Source organism: Salminus brasiliensis, chromosome 1, assembly GCF_030463535.1.
Source record: "Salminus brasiliensis chromosome 1, fSalBra1.hap2, whole genome shotgun sequence".
In the NCBI taxonomy this organism is placed as follows: Eukaryota; Metazoa; Chordata; class Actinopteri; order Characiformes; family Bryconidae; genus Salminus; species Salminus brasiliensis.
Window position 1 is genome coordinate 32,045,596 of NC_132878.1, and position 22,026 is coordinate 32,067,621.

The 22,026-nt window shown below is 39.7% G+C and overlaps 1 protein-coding gene across 8 annotated transcripts in view; it reads left to right on the forward strand.

The window, feature by feature from the left end:
• Nucleotides 1-16,561, forward strand: part of dtnba (dystrobrevin, beta a) — a 41,736-nt gene extending 25,175 nt beyond the window's left edge. For 4 of the 8 annotated variants that reach the window (XM_072677708.1, XM_072677699.1, XM_072677748.1 and 1 more), the window contains 12 exons: nt 1,521-1,595; nt 4,668-4,754; nt 5,410-5,500; nt 6,590-6,663; nt 7,147-7,260; nt 8,204-8,300; nt 9,672-9,692; nt 10,897-11,071; nt 11,662-11,751; nt 12,229-12,282; nt 15,123-15,153; nt 15,648-16,561. In XM_072677708.1, the coding sequence (XP_072533809.1) occupies nt 1,521-1,595; nt 4,668-4,754; nt 5,410-5,500; nt 6,590-6,663; nt 7,147-7,260; nt 8,204-8,300; nt 9,672-9,692; nt 10,897-11,071; nt 11,662-11,751; nt 12,229-12,282; nt 15,123-15,127 (883 nt within the window). In that variant the 3' untranslated portion in view covers nt 15,128-15,153; nt 15,648-16,561. The remainder of the gene's footprint in view (nt 1-1,520; nt 1,596-4,667; nt 4,755-5,409; nt 5,501-6,589; nt 6,664-7,146; nt 7,261-8,203; nt 8,301-9,671; nt 9,693-10,896; nt 11,072-11,661; nt 11,752-12,228; nt 12,283-15,122; nt 15,154-15,647) is intronic. The other 4 variants (XM_072677716.1, XM_072677757.1, XM_072677732.1 and 1 more) reach the window with 3 other exon arrangements.
• The last annotated feature ends 5,465 nt before the right edge of the window (nt 16,562-22,026 follow it).

Below are 22,026 nucleotides of genomic sequence, written 5' to 3' on the forward strand. Positions count from 1 at the left end.
ATGGTATAGAACTTTGGATTTTCCCATATACTGTGACAGTTTTCAAAGGGTATGAATAATTTTGGACATGCCACTTTTTGTTCAAATGTGTATAAAAGCTGAGAAATACTTTTTCCCACAATGATGCCTCTTGTACATCATCGTGTTATCTCCTGGGAGATGCCTGTGTCGTTTCAAGGCAAAAATATAACTTCTGGTTAAATAAAAGTAAATTTAAGTCAAACTTTGCCAGGGGTATGAATACTTTCGGGCATGACTGTATATATGTATGTGTGTATATATATATATATATCCGGATACGGAGAGTGCAGAAAAGAGTGCCGGCAGATTGTTAGAAGTGAGGGTACACTACAGAAAAGTCACAGCATGCCAAAGAGTAAAATGTAATGTAAGTGGCAGTACTGTGTAGTGGCCCAGTTTGTGCTGTGTTACACTTGTGAAATTGCAATAGTCCAAACTGAAGTTCACACATGTATTTACAGTCGAATCTATCTGTAGCAGTGAATTGTACCAGTAGTTAATTTGTTGCTGCTTGGATTATTAATCTGTAATAACATGGTATGAAGATCATTGTGGGGATCAGTGGGATCATTTTGTTTTTATACAGTTTTGGGACAAAAGTCTCCTAGTAAATACACAGGAAAAAAGGACCACCCTACAGAATCACAACTGATGTGCTTTGTGTATGTGTGTATTTGTGTGTGTCTTTGTGTAAAGAGTGGAGCATTTTGGAGTTTTTATTTTTTTTATTTTAACACAATGTAAAGCATGACTGTCGGATTCATGTTTCCCCACAACGTGAAAAACATAAAGTAGAGTTACCAGGTTTTTGCTTGATGGCACCAAAATATACACATGGAGCGTTATTGCATATAGTGTATACTTCTGTCCGTCTCTGTGTCTCTCTCTCTCTCTCTCGTTCTCGCTCTCTTTTTCTCTCTCTGTGGTGTTTGGTGCTGTCAGTACAGTGGGACAGTTTCTATTGGACACTTCACTCACATGACCCCTGTGTCTCCGTGGAGACAGTGATGTAGTCAGTGAGATGCCCCTTTAGTAAAGCACGGGACACACACTCACACACAGACGGAGAGAGAGAGACAGAGAGAGAGAGAGAGAGAGAGGAATAAAAGGGATTTCTTTTTCTTTCTCTTTCGCCTTGAGAGCAGAAGCCAGCTCAGCAGTGTTTGGTATCATTTCTCCTTCATTTTCTTCCTCCCTCTGTCTCTCTCTCTCTCTGTCTGTCTCTCGCTTTCTCAGTCTGTGAACTTTGTGTTTGTTTTATTGATTAGTCCTGCATGAGTGATTAGCTTTCTCAGGGCTGTGTTCCATGTGTGTGTGTGTGTGAGAGAGAGAGAGAAAGATAGAGTGAGGGAGAGACTAAATTATTTTAAAGAAAAACTGTTCTAGTTAAGTTGTTGTTTACATGCATATCTGGCTTGTGTGCATATCTAACGTGTGTGTGTGTGTGTGTGTGTGTGTGTGTGTGTGTGTGTGTGTGTGTGTGTGTGTTTTCTATTCAGTCCACCCCGTCCTGCTCCAAACAGCATGAATGACTCGGCTCCACCTCCCTCTGCAGGCCAAACCCCCATCAAGAGGTCAGTGCACCTGCTGACTGAACTATTTGACCCGGAGTCTGGGCAGTTAGAGGCGTGTGTGTGTGTGCATTTGGTTACAGTTTAAGTTCTTTATAATGGTGTATGAAGAGTCTGAGGTGCAGTGAATGTGAAATCAGGAAGCAGACACTCAACCCCTATCATTACACTCAAACCCTAGTTAATGATTAATGCAGACAGACAGACAGACAGAGAGAGAGAGAGGCTATGTGTGCAGCACTGTGGAGAAGTCTTTGAACGTCTGGGGGTATCAAGGACAAATCTAGAACTGAACCCATGTTCTTCTAACTACCTCAAAGAACCAGCAACCTTTTTAAAAGGCCAACATCATGATTTATTAACATTATTATTAACATTAACATTTCAAAATGTACAATTCGGGGCCTTAGGGAGAGCCTAAAGCGCTGCCACTATGGCCGAGAATGTCGCGAATGGTTCGAATCCTGAGTCATACCGCTTTGCCATCAGCAGCCAGAGTCTAAGAGAACACAGTTGGCCATGTTTTCTCTTTGGGTGGGTAGAGGGCGCTCTCTCCCCTCATCACATAAGCGATGTTGACCGGCACAGGTGCCTGTTGGCTGCTGGGGTGGAGCTAGGGACCCAGCACTTCCCTCTGAGTGTTTTGGCTGCCTGGAAATGCCTTCACATGTATTGGAGGAGACGTGTTAAGTTTACCTTTCCCTCCTAGTGTCAGGAGCATTGCTAGTGCTAGGGGGAGTTATGAACAGGTGGGTCAGCTGGCAGCACCAACATGGGGTGTAAATTTCAATGTATGTTTCCCTGATGTCCCTAAAGTTTTTATTTACATGTCTCCTCCTATTCAGTCTGCCACAGTTTAGCCCTGCCCACTCATATTACAGTTCTCAGGAGTGTTTCAGTTCTGAGTGCTTTTTGAATACAGGGCAGCCAATCAGAACAGGGGTCATTTACCATATATTGGTGGTAAGGGCACAGTAACAGAAACATTTACTTTTTGCTTTTTTGATGTTTATTATATTCTAAGCAGTAAGAAGATGTCAAGAAGTGGTCATGTTGTCATAAAATGAATCACAGTGTTTTCAGAGCATAGTCACGCACGTAGGTGGAGCGTCACGCAAAAATATCTAAAATACATTATTAAAAATACACCAATGTAGGATATTGCCCCTTTAAAACTGTGTTTGTTTTTTGTGTTTATCTGAATCTTATGTAGAGATGTAGGAGCAATAAAGTTTTAAAGAGTTTGTTCGGGAGGCTAAAACATTTGCACAATTGTGTGTGTTTGTGTGCAAGTGTTCATCACAGGTTCATTCATAACTCATTAGGTGATGTTTGTCAGGATGTTCTTCATTGTGTTCATTTAGAACTGCTGCAGTTTTCATTTGTTATTAACCTTCAGAATCTGCAGTTTTTGCTGTTTTGTTTGCATTCAGATCACACTGCTTTGATATAACACAAATCCAGTTATTTAGTTAATTCATTATGAGTCAGAAATAATGTAACATTACTTTGTGAATCTAGTGATGACTTCAGCTTCTGTAGGTTAAGCAGGAGTGCAATACACTTTTGCAGAAATAAGATGTGCTATGTTTGTGTGGTCATGTTGTTGGTTGTGTGAGTCAGTTGCTACATTTCCAGTGCTTTTAAAAAAGTTAACTGATGTACCTACAAAAACGATCCAGGTATTTTGCCCCACCCATTGAATCGGAGTCTCTAAATCTAAGATGCAGCCGTTACTGATCCAATCTGACATCAGCTGCTAATTAATACGTTCACAAAATCCCTTTATTTTTAGTAGCAGTTTCTATAATGAGACATTCTCGACTAACTGATTTAGTTTAGTGGAGGCTTTCCTTAAAATGACTGTTTTATTGTGTGTTTAATAACTTCTAATCCAGACTGACTCTCCTCCCTGATCAATCAGCTCCCAGCTCCTTTACAACACTGCTGTATAATCTTCCTGTGTGTGTGTGTGTGTGTGTGTGTGTGTGTGTGTGTGTGTGTGTGTGTGTGTGTGTGTGAGTCGGTGTATTATCATTAACGTTAGCCTCAACGCGGTTCTGAATAGGCTCTACAGTGCTGGTTTAAAAACAGAGAAAGCGTGCGGTTCTCCCGCTGGTAAAACAGAGCTTTTCAGTGATAGTTTTATAAAGTGTCAGATATAATGGTCTGGTTTCATGTTCCACTGTAAAATAGCTCCACACTGCAGACTCTCGGCTCCTTTATTTACTTACTGAGAACATCCTCACCGCTGCTGACTGTACAATAATGTCCATTAATGGCGCCATGTGGACTCCAGATGGCGTTTTGAACACTGTGGCTAAAACAGGGACTCTGGATCCACTGGATCCCTAGTCGGTAACATTTAATGAATGATAGCAAAACTTGTTATAGCAGATGAGCTGTTATTTTTATTTATTATTTTTTAATACATTTAAATTTGTGCACACATTTTAGTGCCATGGAAACGCATCACACGTGTGTGTGTGTGTGTGTGTGTGTGTGTGTATGTGTGTGTGTGTGTGTGTGCTTCTCCCTGTGGTGGATATGTGTATTAGCTCATGCTATAGCAGAACACTCAGTGAAGATAAAGGAGCCCAATGTGTTTGTCTAAAATAATGACTTACTGAAATTCTGAGGTGTGTGTGAAGGGGTGTGTGTGAAGGGGTGTGTGTGAAGGGGTGTGTGTGAAGGGGTGTGTGAGAGAGTGAGATCTAATGGAGTTGCTATACTCTTATGATAATGGTGTGTGTGTGTGTGTGTGTGTGTGTAATGGTTTCTATTGATCTCATTCTGAGCTGGAAAGGAAATCTATACAGAAATAGACTGGAGTGTTTTGTTTTTATACAGCATAATGAGAACATGTGTGCACACACACACACACACACACACACACACACACCCTGCATTGTTAGGCATGTAATCTCTCATTCATCATTCCACACACTCATTCATTTGTTCTTTTGTGTTTTTGTTGTGTGTTTGTGTGTTTTACCCATATTTCTGTCTGTGGTGTTTGGTCTGTATGTGGATGTGTTTTGTGCACAATGTGTCTGTGCGCGTGTGTGTGCGTAGGGTGCAGGGTATAGCTGCTGCTCAGCGTATGAATGAGGAACACGCATTGATTGCAGCTTATGTGAACAAACTACAGACCAGCCCACGGTGAGAGAGCACAAGAGATAGAAAGTGTGTGTGTGTGTGTGTGTGTGTGTGTGTGTGTGTGTGTGTGTGTGTGTGTGTGTGTGTAAGAGAGTGTAAGAACGCAGTATAGTTGGTGTCTGCAGCTGTTCAGAAGTTTGGAATCAGTGTTTTCAGTTAGATAAAACCAGTTGGTAGCAGAATCATATAAATGATTCTTTTTCTTCCCGTTTTGTCCCAGTTTGTCCCATTTTACACGCTAACAGTGGCCCCCTTATCTCCTAATCACACAATGCTACCAGCACTGCAAGGACAAAGGCCTAGCATGTGCTTCTTCTGCAGCACATTACGCTTCACTGTTTTCTTCTTGAACTGCCTCTAACACATTAGATAGTTCAGCACGCTAGAAAGAGATACCCACTAACAGACACCCACATACTGAGTGATGGCCGTCGTACCCACTCAACAGAGAGAGAGGCCAGTTCTGCTCTTTGGCCATGGATGGCTGTGGCTTTGTGATTTAATCTAAGCTAATACAGTTACACTAATAATTTACATAGCTAATGATTCCAAACGGTTGAACTGTGAGGCATGTTTAGTATATATGTTTGACCAAGGTGACTCAAGATAAGCTGAACTTCAGTTATAACTGTTTCTTTGTGTGTGTATGTGTTTTCAGTGCCCTGGACAGTCCCAGTCGAATGGATGAGGAACACAGACTAATTGCACGATATGCGTCTCGGTTAGCAACAGAACCCGGCAATGCAGCTGTGAGTCTCTCTTACACACACACGCACGCACACACACATACACACATACAGATAATGTAATGTAAACATGTACAGCGGAGGTCAGGTTCAGAGAACTGCTTGTGGGATTGCTAGAAAGACTTTCATTCGAGTGCAGCATGAGGCATCTGTGAAACTACTTGGTTGCAATGAGAGAAGGTTTGCTTGGGAGGGAAAAAAAGGCTGCCGAATGTAATGAAAATGACACCTCTCCAACTGTTAAGCAGCCAGTGGGACAGGGAACTGATGGAGGGAAGAATGGATTCACTTATACCAGAGAATCGCACCGTCTGTAAAAAGCTGAAGATGAAAAGATGATGATTTCAGAACGTATATAATGTATATATCCGTACGCACACCAACATCCGCATTGGACTACCTCTCACAGTCTTCTGACATACAATTTTGAACAGTGGTGCCTAAATCTTTTAATGTCACTGTATACTATATATATTGGCAACAGGTGTTTTTGGGATTTCTGTCATCAGGGAGAGTGGGTCAACTCAAGTCGTATATATATATAATGTATGTATGTATGTAACGCTACTTCATTACAATAACACGCCCATGATTGTATCCTACACAGACATGTACACAGATGCAGACCCACGCACCGTGCCGTTCTTTATCCAGCAGACATCCATAAACATTCATGTGCACACTCACTCTTTCCCAGATTACTCACATCGTAAATAAAGAAACTCCACTGCTGCCCCACAGACAGCCTGGTTTTGATGGGTAGTGTGTCTTGCAGAGGCATCACAATACACAGAGCCTTGTTTCTGTGCTTGAACACATCTGATTTGACTCAAAAGTTCACAATCCAGCCCTTCCTGAGGTTAAGCTATGTGTTAATTACTGCTGTGTGTTTACACTGTATGCTTATATTTTTTATACCTTTATTTCCCATGATGTATGCTTTAATGTAATTAAATTGAGTATTGATTTATTATTTAAATGAAAAAAAATTAAATATTATTTTTTATCATTTATTTTTACAAACACATACAGTAAATGTGTGTATTTGAACTGTACTGACTGATCACTGTCTGATCTGCTCCATTTCTGCAGAGGTCTCAGCAGCTCAACTTTGATGCCAACAAGCAGCAACGGCAGCTAATAGCAGAACTGGAACACAAAAACAGGTAGAAACACACACCCAATTTTTTTGCATGTGTACATACAAGCGTACATATAGACTTCAAAGCATGGAAAAAAGCAGTGTGAAATCATGATTTAATAACTGTTATTCCCAATATACTTTAAATATTAAATAAACACAAAAGACATTTTGACAAATGAAATCAGTCTGATTTATTATAAAGAAAACTGTAAATAAAAATTGACAAGTGATTGTCAATTTTGGAACAGTAGTATATATTGTCGCTATCATATAAAACCTTCACTTTTTGACATAATGTGAGTTTAGTAGTTGTTCTTCTCATTGTGTCAAAATGTAATGATGAACAGACCAATAGAAATGCTCCAAAATGATTTGGAATAAAAAAATTTTGACATTGAAGGTTAAGATGCCTTTCACTGTAAAGTTAACATTATGGAGAGGTTTTTGTGCGACAACTGCTTGTTAGTGTGTTTTATGTTGAGTGTGTGTGTGTGTGTTTGTGTAGAGAGATTTTGCAGGAGATCCAGCTTTTGCGTATAGAACACGAGCAGGCATCCCAGCCCACCCCAGAAAAAGCCCAGCAGAACCCTACCCTGCTGGCTGAACTTCGGCTGCTCAGGTAACTCCATCATTGGACACCCACTTTACTCAAGCCCCAGGCTTCAACAGAGGTCCCCCGCAGAGGCCTTTACTTACAGTGACCAAATGAGGAAAGCAGGAGATGTTGCTCTGCACTTCCATCTAGGCCTATCATGATTTTTTGGGAAAGTATATTGCCCCAGTAATAAGTGCGATGAACTATATTACTATCAATTGAAGACACTGGTGCCACGGGTATATTAATATTACAATATCATAATCATAAAATGTAATTTTAAAGAACAAAGAATTTTTTTTGCAATTCTTCTTAGCCTTTCACATCTTCATCTTCAACTTCCACATCTTCACCTGTTGCAGTCTTTTATTTTGGTCTATAATATACATTGCAGCTGTATGTCAGTAAAGGAACGTCGTAAGTAGCAAAAACCCTGTGGATTTTGTTGAAATGGGTAAAAAAAAAAAAACAACCCAACGCATTATTTCAGAAGATCAGGTGTTGCGTTTACAGGGATATTTTGATCATTTATGTAACTTCAATTTCAATATAGAATGGGAGATGCTGCTGTGCTGCTAAACAACTGTTGCTAAGCAGCAGTCCCAGGATTAAGACAATAAGGGACTTTCAGGTTGATACGCTCACATTCAGGAATGATGATTGAGTTGGTCATGGTTTTGATTGGTCAATCTAATGAAAAGTCTAAATATCATCAAATCAGTATTTGAATTTACAGTATTTCAATTTCCAAAAACATTTAGTGTTTAATTGACTGTTTTCACACTTCAGACAGGCCTAGGTGTGTTAGGAGTAGGGGTGCATGGATTCTTGGGGTAGGCTAAGCCCACTGGTGCCCATCCTTGATGCCAGATCTGCCACAGTCAGTGGAAATGCAGTCAGTGGTAATTGATGGTAACGAGTAAGTGTGTGTGTGTGTGTGTGTGTGTGTGTGTGTGTGTGTGTGTAGGCAAAGGAAGGATGAGTTGGAGCAGAGGATGTCTGCTCTCCAGGAGAGCCGGAGGGAGCTCATGGTGCAGCTAGAGGGACTGATGAAACTACTGAAGGTACGCACACATTTTATTTATATATATATATATATATATATATATATATATATATATATATATATATATATATATATATATATATATATATATATACACACACACACATACAGACTCTTACTGGAAACTTGACATCTATAAATGAACTAACCTCAAATGTAGAGCAGCCATGTTTAAATAAAACCTGTCCGAACATATGACATAATTTCTACTAATACACTATATGGTCAAAAGTATTGGGACACCCACGCTTTTATTTTTGTATCCTGCTTTTGTTGGAGTAACTGTCTCTACTGTCCAAAGGCTTTCTACTAGATTTTGGAGCACTGCTGTTAGGATTTGATTGCATTAACCAACAAAAGAGTGTGCTACTCCACAACTCATCCCAAAACAGATTGGATGGAACATAGTCATTCCAGAGAACACAGTTCCGCTGCTCCACACTGCTCAATGCTGGAGGGCTTTATACCCCTCTAGCACATGTCTGGCATGTGGCATGGTGCCTATAGGTTCATGTTTATCTGCTCTGAGTCCTATTCTGTTTGCCTATTCTATTTTTCTACAGGGACTCGACAAGCTGTGCCTGTGCATTTGCATATCTGTGTCAACAATGGGTGAAGCTTAAAGTAGCTGAAGGCCTTCATTAGAAGGAGTTTCCACAAACATTTGGACATAATGTAGATCAGGATTTCAAACACACATTCAGTACATGTCGAAGTATTCAGACACCCTGCCTAATTAGTGAATTTGGTTGCTTCAAGGTGCAGTCATTGCTGACATAGTTGTTTTAAATGCTCACACAGGCTGTATAATATCCATACAAAAGCAACTAACCAATAGAACGGGATGTTCTGGGGCAGCCGCACATACCAAGCATGGACTAGAGGGATATAACGCCCCCAAGCACTGTGCTGTTGAGCAGAGGAGTCGTGTTAAAGCTGATCGTACAACATCATTAAGCTAATCTTCCTGACCTCAGGAGACCTGATGCAATCAAATCCTGCTCATAGCAGTGTTCCAACATCTAGCTTGAAGCCTTTCCAGAAGAGGGGGGTCAAACTCCCTATTAATACCCTTGATTTCAGAAGAAACATTGGAGCATCAGGTGTTCACAAACCTTTGGACATATATTGTAGGTAGACAAACACATACATACACACACACAGCCACTAGAGGGCAATATCCGTCTTAACCCACCTTCTCTTTTCCTCTGTTCCTGTTTCCTTTTTTTCATGCCTCCTAACCTCCCTTCTTTCCCCTCAGTCAGTCTCACAAGTTGAGAGTAACATAGACTAGACTGTGTTGGTCTTCTTTTAGTCTTTTCCTCTCTCACCCTGTTCTTCTCTTCCGCCTCTCTGCTGCCCGCTGTAGGAAGAGGAGCAGAGGCAGGCTGTAAGTTTCCTCACTTAACTGTGTGTGTGTGTGTGTGTGTGTGTGTGTGTGTGTGTGTGTGTGCATGTTTGTGTATGCACTGGGCAAAAGTCTTAAGCATCTGAGAAGGCGTTTTGTAAAGCTGAGCTCATCTGAGCTGTAGTTGTGTATTTGTATAACAACACACTAACTTTACAATAAATACAAATAGTGCTACAAAGTGGGGTGTTATGGATTATGACGCAGTTCCAGTTTTATCTTCTTCTTTTTTTAAAGATCTATTCATGCTGTTTTACTTATCTATTCAGATGACCGATTTTTGGCATATATTTACAGAGATGAAATCACCTAGCATCTTAACAAAGCACACATCAAATACAAATAGATTTTGGCTGATCAGCTGCATCTGGAGTCAATGATCAAATATGTTGTTATTTTGCCATCTTTTCCTAAAACACAGTAGCCAGAAATAGCAGTTATTTATATGCACTTTATATGTTAAACTAGGGCAACAAGAATGGGCAGATTTTCCTTAAATCTAATGCCTGAAATGTCAAAAGTGAAACATAAATGGGTGGTTCATAAGTGGTTCGGCGGTCTAAAGAGCTACCATTATGGCACAGGCTTTGCCATCAGCGGCCAGAGCCCCAGTGAGCACAGTTGGCCGTCCTTTCTCCGGATGGGTAGATGGGTAGCTCTCTTCCCGCATCACTCTCAAAGCGATGATGGCTGCCACAGGCATCTGTTAGCTGGTGTGGTGCAGCTGGGCCTTTACCCTCCCAGTGTCTGGAGCATTGCTTGTGCTGGGAGAGTTACAAACGGGTGGGTTAATTGGCAGTACCAAACTGGAAAAAAGAGAACAATTTAACAGACTAATTAAAACATAAAACTAAATCATAAAAATAATCAGTCATAAAAACAGTGAAACAATCATCATCAGGCTTAATAATATATTTTTTTTAATTAATTTTTTTTTTTTTTTTTTTTTAGATATTTATTCAGCACAGGGATGCAGTTTTAGTGTCTTAAGATTTTTTTTTCATTTTCTGTTGCTGAAGGAAAATGTCTACATGTTGCTTTAAATATTTTAGCAAACTACCTCAATAAACAAGATTATGATGACATCTCAATCCACTAAAATGTACAGTTGTTCCTGTGTCTCAATACATGCAGTTTTACAGCCTATTTACACAAATAACATGTGTTGTATATCTCTCCCTTTTAGGCCCAAGCAGCAGGTTCCCCTCAGACCTCGCCTGGTCATGGCTCCTCTCGTCCAATCCCAATGCCCATCCGCTCTACAGGCACCACCCCCACGCACACAGGCTACCCCCTCACCCACATGCCCCAGGACTCTCTGGCTGGAGTGGGTGGAGATGTGCAGGAGGCTTTTGCTCAGGGTGAGGAAAAAAATCAAACTTTTTAAATAATGTGTGGTAAAGTGTGTAAATCCCTTACCACTCTCTCTTCAGACAGCGCGTTTTGAAGTCCTTGTTTTTGGTATGTCAAAAAAACAGCAACTTTACATATAGATTTGCCTATTGAGCCTGCAGATGTTTGGCCCCACCCAGTCACACTGAAGTTATCAAGAAATGTTTTGGGCCATGGGATTTTCCGAATTAGGTACATAAGGGCATTACCAAAAAACAGCCAGAGTGTAAGCTGACCTCTGAGGAAGAAATCAAATACCAGAAACATATAGGATATGGGCCCTTAAATAGCCTTTTTCTGCATACTCTCCCACCTGCAGTCTTATCACACAGGTTTTTACTGTAGTAAGTACTGATCCAGGAAGATATTGGGCCAGGTTTTCTTATAAAACTCCCCGGTTAATTGGTGCTTCTCAGTGAACATCAGGTTCAGTTGTATACTCTATTACCCCAGTAAAACACTGAGTAAAGTTTAACCTAACCTTCCTCCCTTTTCTCTCTCTCTCTCTCTCTCTCTCTCTCTCTCTCTCTCTCTCTCTCTCTCTCTCTCTGCGCTCCAGGAGCACGTAGGAACCTGCGTAATGATCTTCTAGTGGCAGCTGACTCCATCACCAACACCATGTCCTCCTTAGTCAAAGAGTTGAACACTGGTAGGATAACCCAAACGCACTTGCGTGTGTCACCCTTTCTAATGCTGTTCTAACCTCACTAACTCACACTAACCATTTGTGTTGGAGAGAGATGGAATTGGATGGCCAAAACCCACCCGTGCAGTGAACACACACACACAGTACACACGTGCCTGGAGCGCTGGGCAGCCATCACAGCCTGGGTGCCAAACCCACAACCCTCTCATCAGTAGCTTGGTGCTCTAACCACTGAGCCGCCACTGCCTGTCAATCTGCATTTTATCACTATTTATTTGCAATATAATGTAATATTTATTATTTACTTCCAGATGATGTGAACAAAGTATTATTTTTCGTCCTGCAAAAAGAAAAGTGTACCTACAATAACATTGTTAATGTCAGCAATAACTGACTGTGACTGATACTAAGTCAATGTTTACTTTTACTATACTGTAGACATTGTGTGATGTCTGTGTTGTGTGTGTTTTTGGTGCACAGTGGAGGATGCAGGGGATGAAGACGAAGAGAGGTTACAGAACGGGAAGGACAGAGGTATATGACAACTACATTACCCAGAATTATTTCAACACTTAAAAAGTGGTGCAGCATGTAGATAACCTTATCAACACACTATTAGGCACCTGAAGAGTAAATTACCTAGAAACATCAGTGAGTGCTGCATCTCCCTACAGCACATGGAAAAATCGAACAAAGGGACTTTGGTGGGGCTATTCTTTGGGAATGGAAATGTGAAATTTGTGCTGGCGGGCCATAGACTGTTTAATGGCTTGACCTTGTATGTTCAGCTTCGAACGTGGTGCAACAATCAGCCTAAATTCTGCTGGTTCATTAAATCTTATTATGTAATTTAAATGTAATTTCTGCATTAAACTAGATAAACAACACATTGTTTTGTTGCAGTCTGAGGGCGCTTCCTAGAACCATTCTATTGCGTGAACACTTGAAATTTAGTTGAATGGCTCTCTGAAGAACTGATTGTTCACTTTTGGTTCTGTTGTGTAAACTAAAAGAACTGAAATATAAAGAATATAATATAGGGGCCCCAGGTGGTCCAGCGGACTAACCTCGGTGGCTCCCCCCGAGAAAGCACAACTGGCCTTGCCATATATATAATGTTGCATGTGCAGCAGTTCAGAAAATTAGCGACTTGAGAATATATATCGAGAATATATAATATAGACCTCGTCGTATTTAAGTGTAACAACAGTGTCTTTTATTTATTTATGATTTACTTTTATTTTCCTTCCTTCAGATATTTTTTTAAGCACAAAAACTGTTAGTTAGGTTTGAAGCTAGAGAGCAGTACTGCATTGCAGGCTGAGTCCTGTGTTTGTGTGTCTGGCGTATGTCTGCACTGTGCTAGGAAGCTTGTTAATTCTTAATTACTCGTTAGTATTAATGAGGGAGATATTTACGAGCGAGGAGGCGAGGCAGGTGTGTGTTTTGTTGTGTTTTTCTTTTTTTAAAACTGCTTCCTGCCTGGTCAGGAGGGCCTCAGACAGAGAGAGGGAGCCGCAGGCTTTATGGGACGGCACTCACTAGGAGCAGGCCTCATTACACCCATTTGCTCTCTCCATCTCTTCGTTCCTCTAGCCGCCATTCATCCGTCCCTCTGTCCATGTGTTCATTAGGAATTTTCCCCATGCTGAGTTTAGCCTCAGTGTCTGGACTGTTCACGTTGGAATTGGGAAGTAAATTTGATGCCATTTTGTATTCATTTATTGGGCCTCATTCACCAACCAAAATCGTTTTTTTAAATTTTTTTTTTAACCCACCCAACTGATTCTTACATTCACCAATGTTTTCACTCATTTACGAGGACAGTAGGATTCCTCATTATAAGAGCAGAGCTATGAAGAAATCTGCAATTTAGAGACACATTATAAATCTGTAGACTTTTCTTAGGACTTTTTTCAAGATCAAATGTAAGACAATTATTGCAGAATGAGGTTGCAAGTGGCCTATTGTTAAGAACAGAAGTGTTCATCCATAATTTTATTAAAGTAAGTCACACTAAAATTACACACATGTATAGGAATTTATTGAGCGTATTCATCCACTGTGTCAGGAGTGGTCCTGTCATGCTTTTTATATATGTTGCAGTTGAGTTCAGCTGAAGCAACTATTGAAAATCAATTTAGAGCACAATCAGCATTCAGACCCTCTGATAAAGCTGTTTCTTCCATGAAGATACCGTTATCAGTTTGGCGACTTTAATGGGAGTTCCAGGGTGCGAGTTTGCGTGCAGCACAGTTTTCTGATGACATTTGAGGCAATTGTGTAACCAATTAATATGAGCTTTATTATGTCAATTCAACAACCTAGATTACCAGAAGAACTCTAAATCATATCTGTAGCTCAACAGATTCAGCAAGAAACAAAAAAAAAACACTAGACTCTAAAGACTGTAAAGCTGTCCCCTGGAAAGCTTCCGTTCATTAGACAAAGCAGAGAGGAGTACAGTTCCTGGTTTCAGACGAGCGTCTGGTAACCCGCTGCCAAAAAAGTGATCCTTGCAGCCCCCTTTTTAATTTTTTTTAGATGAGTTTAATATAGAGATCAACACCATAATAAACAGTGTTGCACTGCTTGTAGCCATAACCACGAATCTCCATCTCTCAGTGATAAACAGCCTATACCAGCGTACCTCTTGTTGCTAATGCGTAAAACAATGTGACCGCTACTGTAAACAAAGCTGACTGTTTGTGCAAGTGTGTTCTGCTCTTAGTTTCATTCAAAAACTGGAGCACTTTGCACCATAAAACTACAACAAGAATGAACCGAATCACACCAAGAACACACATTTGCGAAGAAAAGTCTTTGTTGTTGTTGTTGTTGTTGTTTCTTTCTCTTTTTAAGTTTGTAAGTGATGTAAAGGATATTTAAACCACACATGTTGAAACTACACATTTGGCACAATTTCAAAACGTCTACATTTGTTAATTTACATAAATTTCTATTTAAATCTAAAACGTAAAGGAGATAAAGGTTCCTTTATCTCAGGACCAAATCAAAATAATGTTGAGACCAAAACTGAACTGCGATCTAAAACACCAGCTGCTTTTGAACATTTCATGATGAACAGACCAGCCAAAAGCAGCTTGCTTTATTTTAGCGTGTTTATTTACTGGAATTTTTTTATGTTGACATGCGTCCTGGTAAAACCTTATTTTCACATTTTGTATGAATAGATGATCCTCCACATTTTTAAAAGGCATGCTAGCTTCAGTGTTACACCTAAGGTGTACTGATCTATGTATGTGTAAATTTTAGTTTTTCTAAGCATATATTTTATGTCCTAAATTTGCATTGTGCACCAATTGACTTTCATTCATTCATTTATTTATTTTTATTTTTATTTTTTTTTGCAGGTTAAGCCAAATGTGAACCCAGCAATGCCAAGTAAGTGCTTGAATTTCTGCTTTTCATGTGAACTGCTTGTACATTTTTAACCCTTAGACGTCTAAAGTTAATATAGATTAACATTATTTGTGTGGTTATTAAAATAATGGATTGCATTCTTTGATCTGAATCTACACTTGTATTCTTCCCATGTAAAGGAAGGCTTTTCTTCTGCTAAACAATGATCAGCACACAACAGTAACTTTTAGTCAGATTCATATCACTACCTAACTAAAAATATCTCCTCTGCTGCTTTCAAACACTGGCGAGGGAAGAATTGGAAGTTTAGAATCAGCACTTTCTACACTACTTTTTCAATGAGAATTGTTAGCATTGCTGATCAGAGTCTTAATCAGTGAGGGGGGGGGGGTGTGATAGAGGGCACTGTATATTCTTGGTTCCTATTCCGGAGACTGAAGTTGAAGGCTTATCAATAGTTAGACTGGCATGAAAATATGTTTATGTTTATTTAAACGTTTGCGTCGTAATTTCAGGTGCAGTGATTGGATGTCGGAGTGAGATCACTCAGCAGGCTCCACCCAAAGAAACCAGGCACATCATTCAACCACTGCTGTCGCCATGACAACATCATGCCAACCAAGCCTACTGTGTGGCGGTCCTGCCTTCTGGTTCACAATTCGGAGAAGAGGATTTTTTGCGGGAATGTTGCTGCATCCACTGTTTCTGTTGCCGTGGATGAAGGATGTTTTGTTGTTTTTTTCTTTGTTTCTGTTTTTTTTTGCTGGACGGCTGTTTTAGGAATTAGTTTAGTGTGATTTTACGCATTATTTTGGGAGTATTTCAGTAAGTGATTTAAGGATTTGTGCACCAAAAGACATTAGAGGACTACTGATTAGGTCTAGAGATGAAGATGAGCTGATCCTACCCCTTTTAGGTTGTAAATGAAGATGATGTTCGCTTCTGACTGTCAAGTTGATTGACAGCGCAGAGACACGCCCACCTATGGTTTACAGAAAGTTATGTAGTTATGAAAGAAGACTGAGGTGTTGGAGATCACGAAGGGAACTGCCAGAGGATGGTTCAGTGTGGTTGAATTTAGAGTCTGGATTTGTTGATGAGTGAAGTATGTAGGTTGTTACGTGGACGTGGGCATGTTGATCGTTGGACTGAAGAAAGACTGTTATCGCTGTATCACTGGTTTGCTTAAGGAAAGGATCAGAACCAAAACAAAAGGATTGAATTCTGTGCTGTTAATTTATTTTTTTTTCTTGGATGATTTTATTTATTTTCATAGGACAGCTTTTAAGCTTGTAGGTATGGAAGCCCATTCCCACCAGGTGGAGAAGAAAAAGCATCTGCTTTTCTGTATCTGGCAGCAATATATCAAAATTTCAACAATAGCTTCAATGACTTCTCAAATTGTTTAATAAAGAAATTGTAGGTATTAGTGATACTAATGGATTCTTTTTGAGCTGATAAGTTTTCTACAGAAGCACAAAAATAGAGGAATATAAGAAATTCGTTTAGCTTAAGTCATTTTTGATACACTAAATCAATATTTTGTGAAGTCATAATTGTGACTAGTTATTTTGATATAATTACATATTTTCTCACAGTTTAGATTTTTTCACTAAATCAAAATTGAGATAATAAATCATTTTTGAGAAAATAAAACCAAAAACTCAACGCAAGTCAGTATTTTAAAGAAATGTGATATGTATTTTGATAAAATGTCATTATTTCTTATTTATCCAGGGTAGGTCATTTTAAGAAGCTGAATCAGAGTTCTGGGGTAGGTTTTGACATATCGCTGGCAAAAACAGAGAATCACAGGCATGTCCATGTGGCAGGAACAGGCTCCCATATGTAGGTGTACATTTGAGAAGTATTTGCGGTTGTGAGTTTTAACGGGCATTGTTCAGACACATATTAAGCTTTGGGCTTGTTTTGCAGACAGAGTTTAAAGGGACGTTCCAGACCCAGAAAACTCTCCCTTCTGATGATGTACGTTAAAGGTGGGAGGAGCTTTACAAAAAAAACTGCTTTTTCAACTGCAAAACCCACTCCAAAGCAGCTGTTGTATTTTAAACATTCTTCCCACCTTCAAGATGCATCAGAAAGGGGTTTTGCTAGGCTGACCAGAGTGTCCCTTTAAGTCTAGTCTATGACTATGCAGTTAGAGTGACGCTCCATTGGCTTTTTAGTCAGGAACGAGGCTGGAGTTTTTTTTTGTGTGTGTGTGTGTGTGTGTGTGTGTGTGTGTGTGTGTGTATATATTAAAGGAATGGAGTATTTAGTTTTATAGAAGTTGATTTAGGTACAAATATAAAGAAAGACAGAGACTAAAGATATACTGTGCTTGGGATTGTACCCCATGAGGTCTCATTTTGTAGTTTTTATTCAGGCACTGTTTTGTAGTCCTGTCGCATGCACACTCCTACATACACACACCCGTCTTACATGCTGAGTGCTATTCTCATGGTGGATGTGTGTGTGTGTGTGTGTGTGTGTGTGTGTGTGTGTGTGTGTGTGTGTGTGTGCGCGCGCATGTGCAGACATTTGAGTGTTTGTGTGTGATCTCTAAATGCTGGATTGCCTCAGTAATGATGCTACCTTCATGTCTCTAGAGTGTCCCGGGATCGTGGGAATCGTATTTTCACCATTCAGATGTTTCCTGTTTCTTGGAGTCTACTGTAGGAACAGAAATCGTTATCATTATCTAATTGTGCCAAAATGACTTGTTGAATTGCGGTTTTCCTGTGTTTGTAGTCTCCTAGTCTCGGTTTATAGGCTTTAAAAACCAGCTGCCTTTTTTTTTTTTTTTTTTTCTTCCCCCCAACATGGCTGTGTTGGCTGCTCACAGTTCTAGATGTTTCTGTGAGCTCGACTCCTCTAATGGTTCACAGAAGCAGGTTCAAGTTCAACCCTGTACAGATCCTGCCAGTTCTAGAGCTTTCGCGTTAAGGGGATTTCCACCCATATTTCAAAATGTCTGCATAGCTCAGTGGTTGAGATGTAAACAGTCCTTCAGAGTGGGGGTTTGGTGTGAAATGGTACATCGTAGAGAAACTCGGATTTCTTTACAGGAACCAGCGGTTAAGGTCACATTGGTATCAGCAGATAATTGCTTTAAAAAAGGTGTAACAGATGCTTATTAGAGGTATTGATGTATCGATATTTGGAGTTTTATTGAACAAAGTTTAGCTAGCAGCATCGGCCCACAATTCCCATATCGGTGCATTCCTATCCGTAACAATTTGGTGTAATAGAGTTTTGTGAAGAGCTTCTAGAGAAAGTCTCCATTCATCGCCACTGATGAAACCCAGTCCTGACTGCTTATGTTTCTCTACACACCAAACCCACCCTGAATGGCTTGGTTGACACTAGTTAAAGGTTTAGTTAGGTAGATCATTTAATGGAAATGCAGATTCATTTCAGAGACTTTTTAACTGTCATTTTCCTGAATAGATTTGGATTGGAATCGTCATGTTTGACATCATTTCAGTGCTCCTGAACTTGGGACTGTAGTATTATAACGCTGGTAAATATCGCAGTCTCTTTAGTCGGTCATTAAAGGGACAGTCCACCACTTTTTAGTGCTATTAATTCTTCAGGAAATGCCATTTTCTAAACCAGGGTTGTCATTTATATAAACAAGCAAAAAAAACATTTGTATTTTCATGATGATTTTTATAAACAGAAAATTTGCACAAAATGTTGGCACCCCCTGTTTAGTGGGAATTCTCCCCCGCACCCCTTTGTCTGTCTGTCCTAACAGGACTTGTTTTCTAAACACTTTGCCACAAACCTAAAAAATTGCAGCTTTTCAGAAATGGACTTACACAGTTATATTTATATATTTTATATTTCCACATTTCATTCTCACACATGCGTGAAATACCAAGCCGCTCTTAGACCAGCAGGGAGGGGAGCAGAGTCTGTATTGTTGACATTTGCAATGTGATTTTGAAACGTGGCGCCATGTCCTTCGCAAACTGAGCGTTGTGTGTGTGTGTTTACTAGCAGATGGAAGTGTGTGTCGGGGTTTGATTGGGGGGGGGGGTGCCGGTGCCGGTGCCGGTAACCATCAGCTTTCTTTTCCACTTCCCTTCAGTCAGAGAAAATGACCCATCACTGCATTTCAGATTAACACACAGCAGACATCAACTATAAAAATGAACAAATATAAAGAGGCATGTTTCTGATGTCCCAATGATTTTTGAATGCTGATCCCTTGTATCCAGAATAAATGATTATTTTTAAAAGTAAAATCATGTCAGGTCGTATCGAGTTTTTTTTCCCCCCTCTTATTCTCTGAAATTCTCATCTACACAGTTGTGGTCAGAGGTGCCATGGCAGTAATGAGCTTTCTGTGAACTGTTCTTTTTCTGGGGCAGTATGGGTGTTAACATACATCAATAATAGAAAACAAGAATATGCTGTATGTAAATATCACAGGTTTACGGTATCACAGTATATGCGGTACTTCAATTCTTCCTCGTTCCGCTTCATCATATTATACATTTTTGATTGAACACAAACTTTACTTTAGTTAAAGCTTGAAACCATTTATTAATGAAAGTAGATGTAAATGTAGATTTCTTTACTTTGAAAATAAATAACGGAAAATAAATAAAGGAAACTACACATGAAGTGCTGCACATTAAACCCTTTCATCTCTATATAATGATTATTTTCATTATGGTTTAATCTGCTGATTATTTCCTCCATTAATTGAATTTCTCAATTGGTTGATTGGGTTTTAAACTAAAAAATAGTAAGAAAGTATTCTCTGATTGTTTGTTCGGTTGCATTTTTTTCCCAGTACCGGTATTAAGCAAATGTACACTGTATGATAAGCAGCAATTATAATTACTATGGTATACCTAAAATCTGTATACCGCTGCAACCCTAAAAACGTACATAGCTATAACCCAATATAAAGTGTAGCTTTTAACAAATTCTGCTAGAATATCATCTACTACAGAATACACCACATTATATAAACATCAAACTATTTCTGTTTGCATCCATTTATAATAAATGAATTTCAGACTGTGAAAAAGGGAAAGATTATACACAGATTTTGCGAAAAGAAAATACAAATACTACTACTAATAATGTTTGGTTTGCCAGAACAATGAACAAACTGCCTAAACTTATTTATTTGACTGATTTATTTGAGCAATAATGTATCATAGCAACACCTGCCTGAGTTGTCATGTATCCACTTGCAGGGCCATGACCCACAGGTTGAAACCCCTGTTCTAGATAACATGTTAGGAAAGCTTTGCGCACGTAACTAAAAATCATTTCTGAGCTAGGTATTAAAAGGGATTTGGCCTTCGTTTTCCAACTGTTGACCTTAAGTGACCCCAGCATCAGGACTTTGCTTTGACCTTTTGACCTTTTGAATCTTGCTCATCTTGAGGAAGCACCCAGCTCTGTCTGTCTGTCTCTGTGTGTGTGTGTGTGTGTCTCCTAGACTCCAGGGTGTGTTTGTGCTGTGAGGTGGTCGTGCACCCTGGCAACACAGTAACACAGGAAAATCCGCCTGTCAGGTGGCTCAGATTTACATGCATGGGTGCTTGAGAGAGAGAATGTGTGTGTGTGTGTGTTAGTGTGAGAGAGAGAGAGAGGAAGAGAGTCTCAGGACATTCTTAACATTTGTTGTTTTTTTCCTTCACAAGGGGCCGAGTACAGCTTTAATGAGTCCTCAGAGATGAGTTTAAAAGCTTTGTTACCAACAGAAGAGCGGCACTCTTCACACTTTTAACACTGAAGTTCATCTACACCTAGTTGCTCTTTACTTTGAGTGTGAAGCTTTTGTTGGCTGTTTCATTAGCTTTACACTACAGCTACAGGGCTAATGCAACTAAGTCCTCTAAGTAATGGAGGAAATCCATATTGCTAACTGTACGCCTAAATCATCTCACTCAAGGGTTCATATGCTGGTCCACACTTCAGTTTTAAGATTGTGCAACTATAGATCTTACACACCTTCACATTTTATAGTAGCTACTGAATAATATGAAGAATATATCCTGAATAATGCATAATAGGTAGTGGAAAATGAGTAGTAGGTACTGAACGACTTATAGTGGATACTGAATAATTGAGTTACTGAATCATTTACTGTAATGATTTACTGTACTTTAATGTACTGAATAATGCATAGTAGTTACTGAATAATTCATCATTTGGCTACTGTGCTATTCATCATTTGGCTACTGTGCTATTCATCATTTGGCTACTGTGCTATTCATAATTTGGCTACTGAATAGTTCATAATTTGGCTACTAAATAATTCATAGTAGTTACTGAAAAATTCATAATTTGGCTACTAAATAGTTCATATTATATACTGAATAATTCATAGTAGCTACTGAACAATTCATAATTTGGCTACTGAATAGTTCATAGTAGTTACTGAATCATTAATAGTAGGTACTGATAATAGCAGATAGCCAAAGCTGGAATTTAGTACATGTTTAATAATGAAGTACTTTGCTCATGTACAGCATATTGAGGCGAGGGTTCCCTTTAAGGGGCTTACTACGCAACATGGGGTTATTCAAGGTCTCCATAAGTTAAGACTAAAACAATGACCTCAGCAGCCAGGCTCCCTTACCACTCCAACAACATCACCCAGAGAAAGAGAGGGAGAGAGTATGTATGTATGTATATGAGGTGTATGTATGTGTGTGCACATGCTGTGTGTAGGAGAGACGGTCAGACGGCTATCCTGGCACCCTGCCAGAGCGAGCAGCCGCAACGTGGAGTGAATTTTAATGAGGAGAGTGAGACGAGCTGAGGACAGTGTGTGTGAGATAGAGAGAGAGAGAGGAAGGCTGAGCGAGTGTGTTTATTACAGTGAGGCCGAGGGCAGGGTGTGTGTGTGTGTGTATTAAA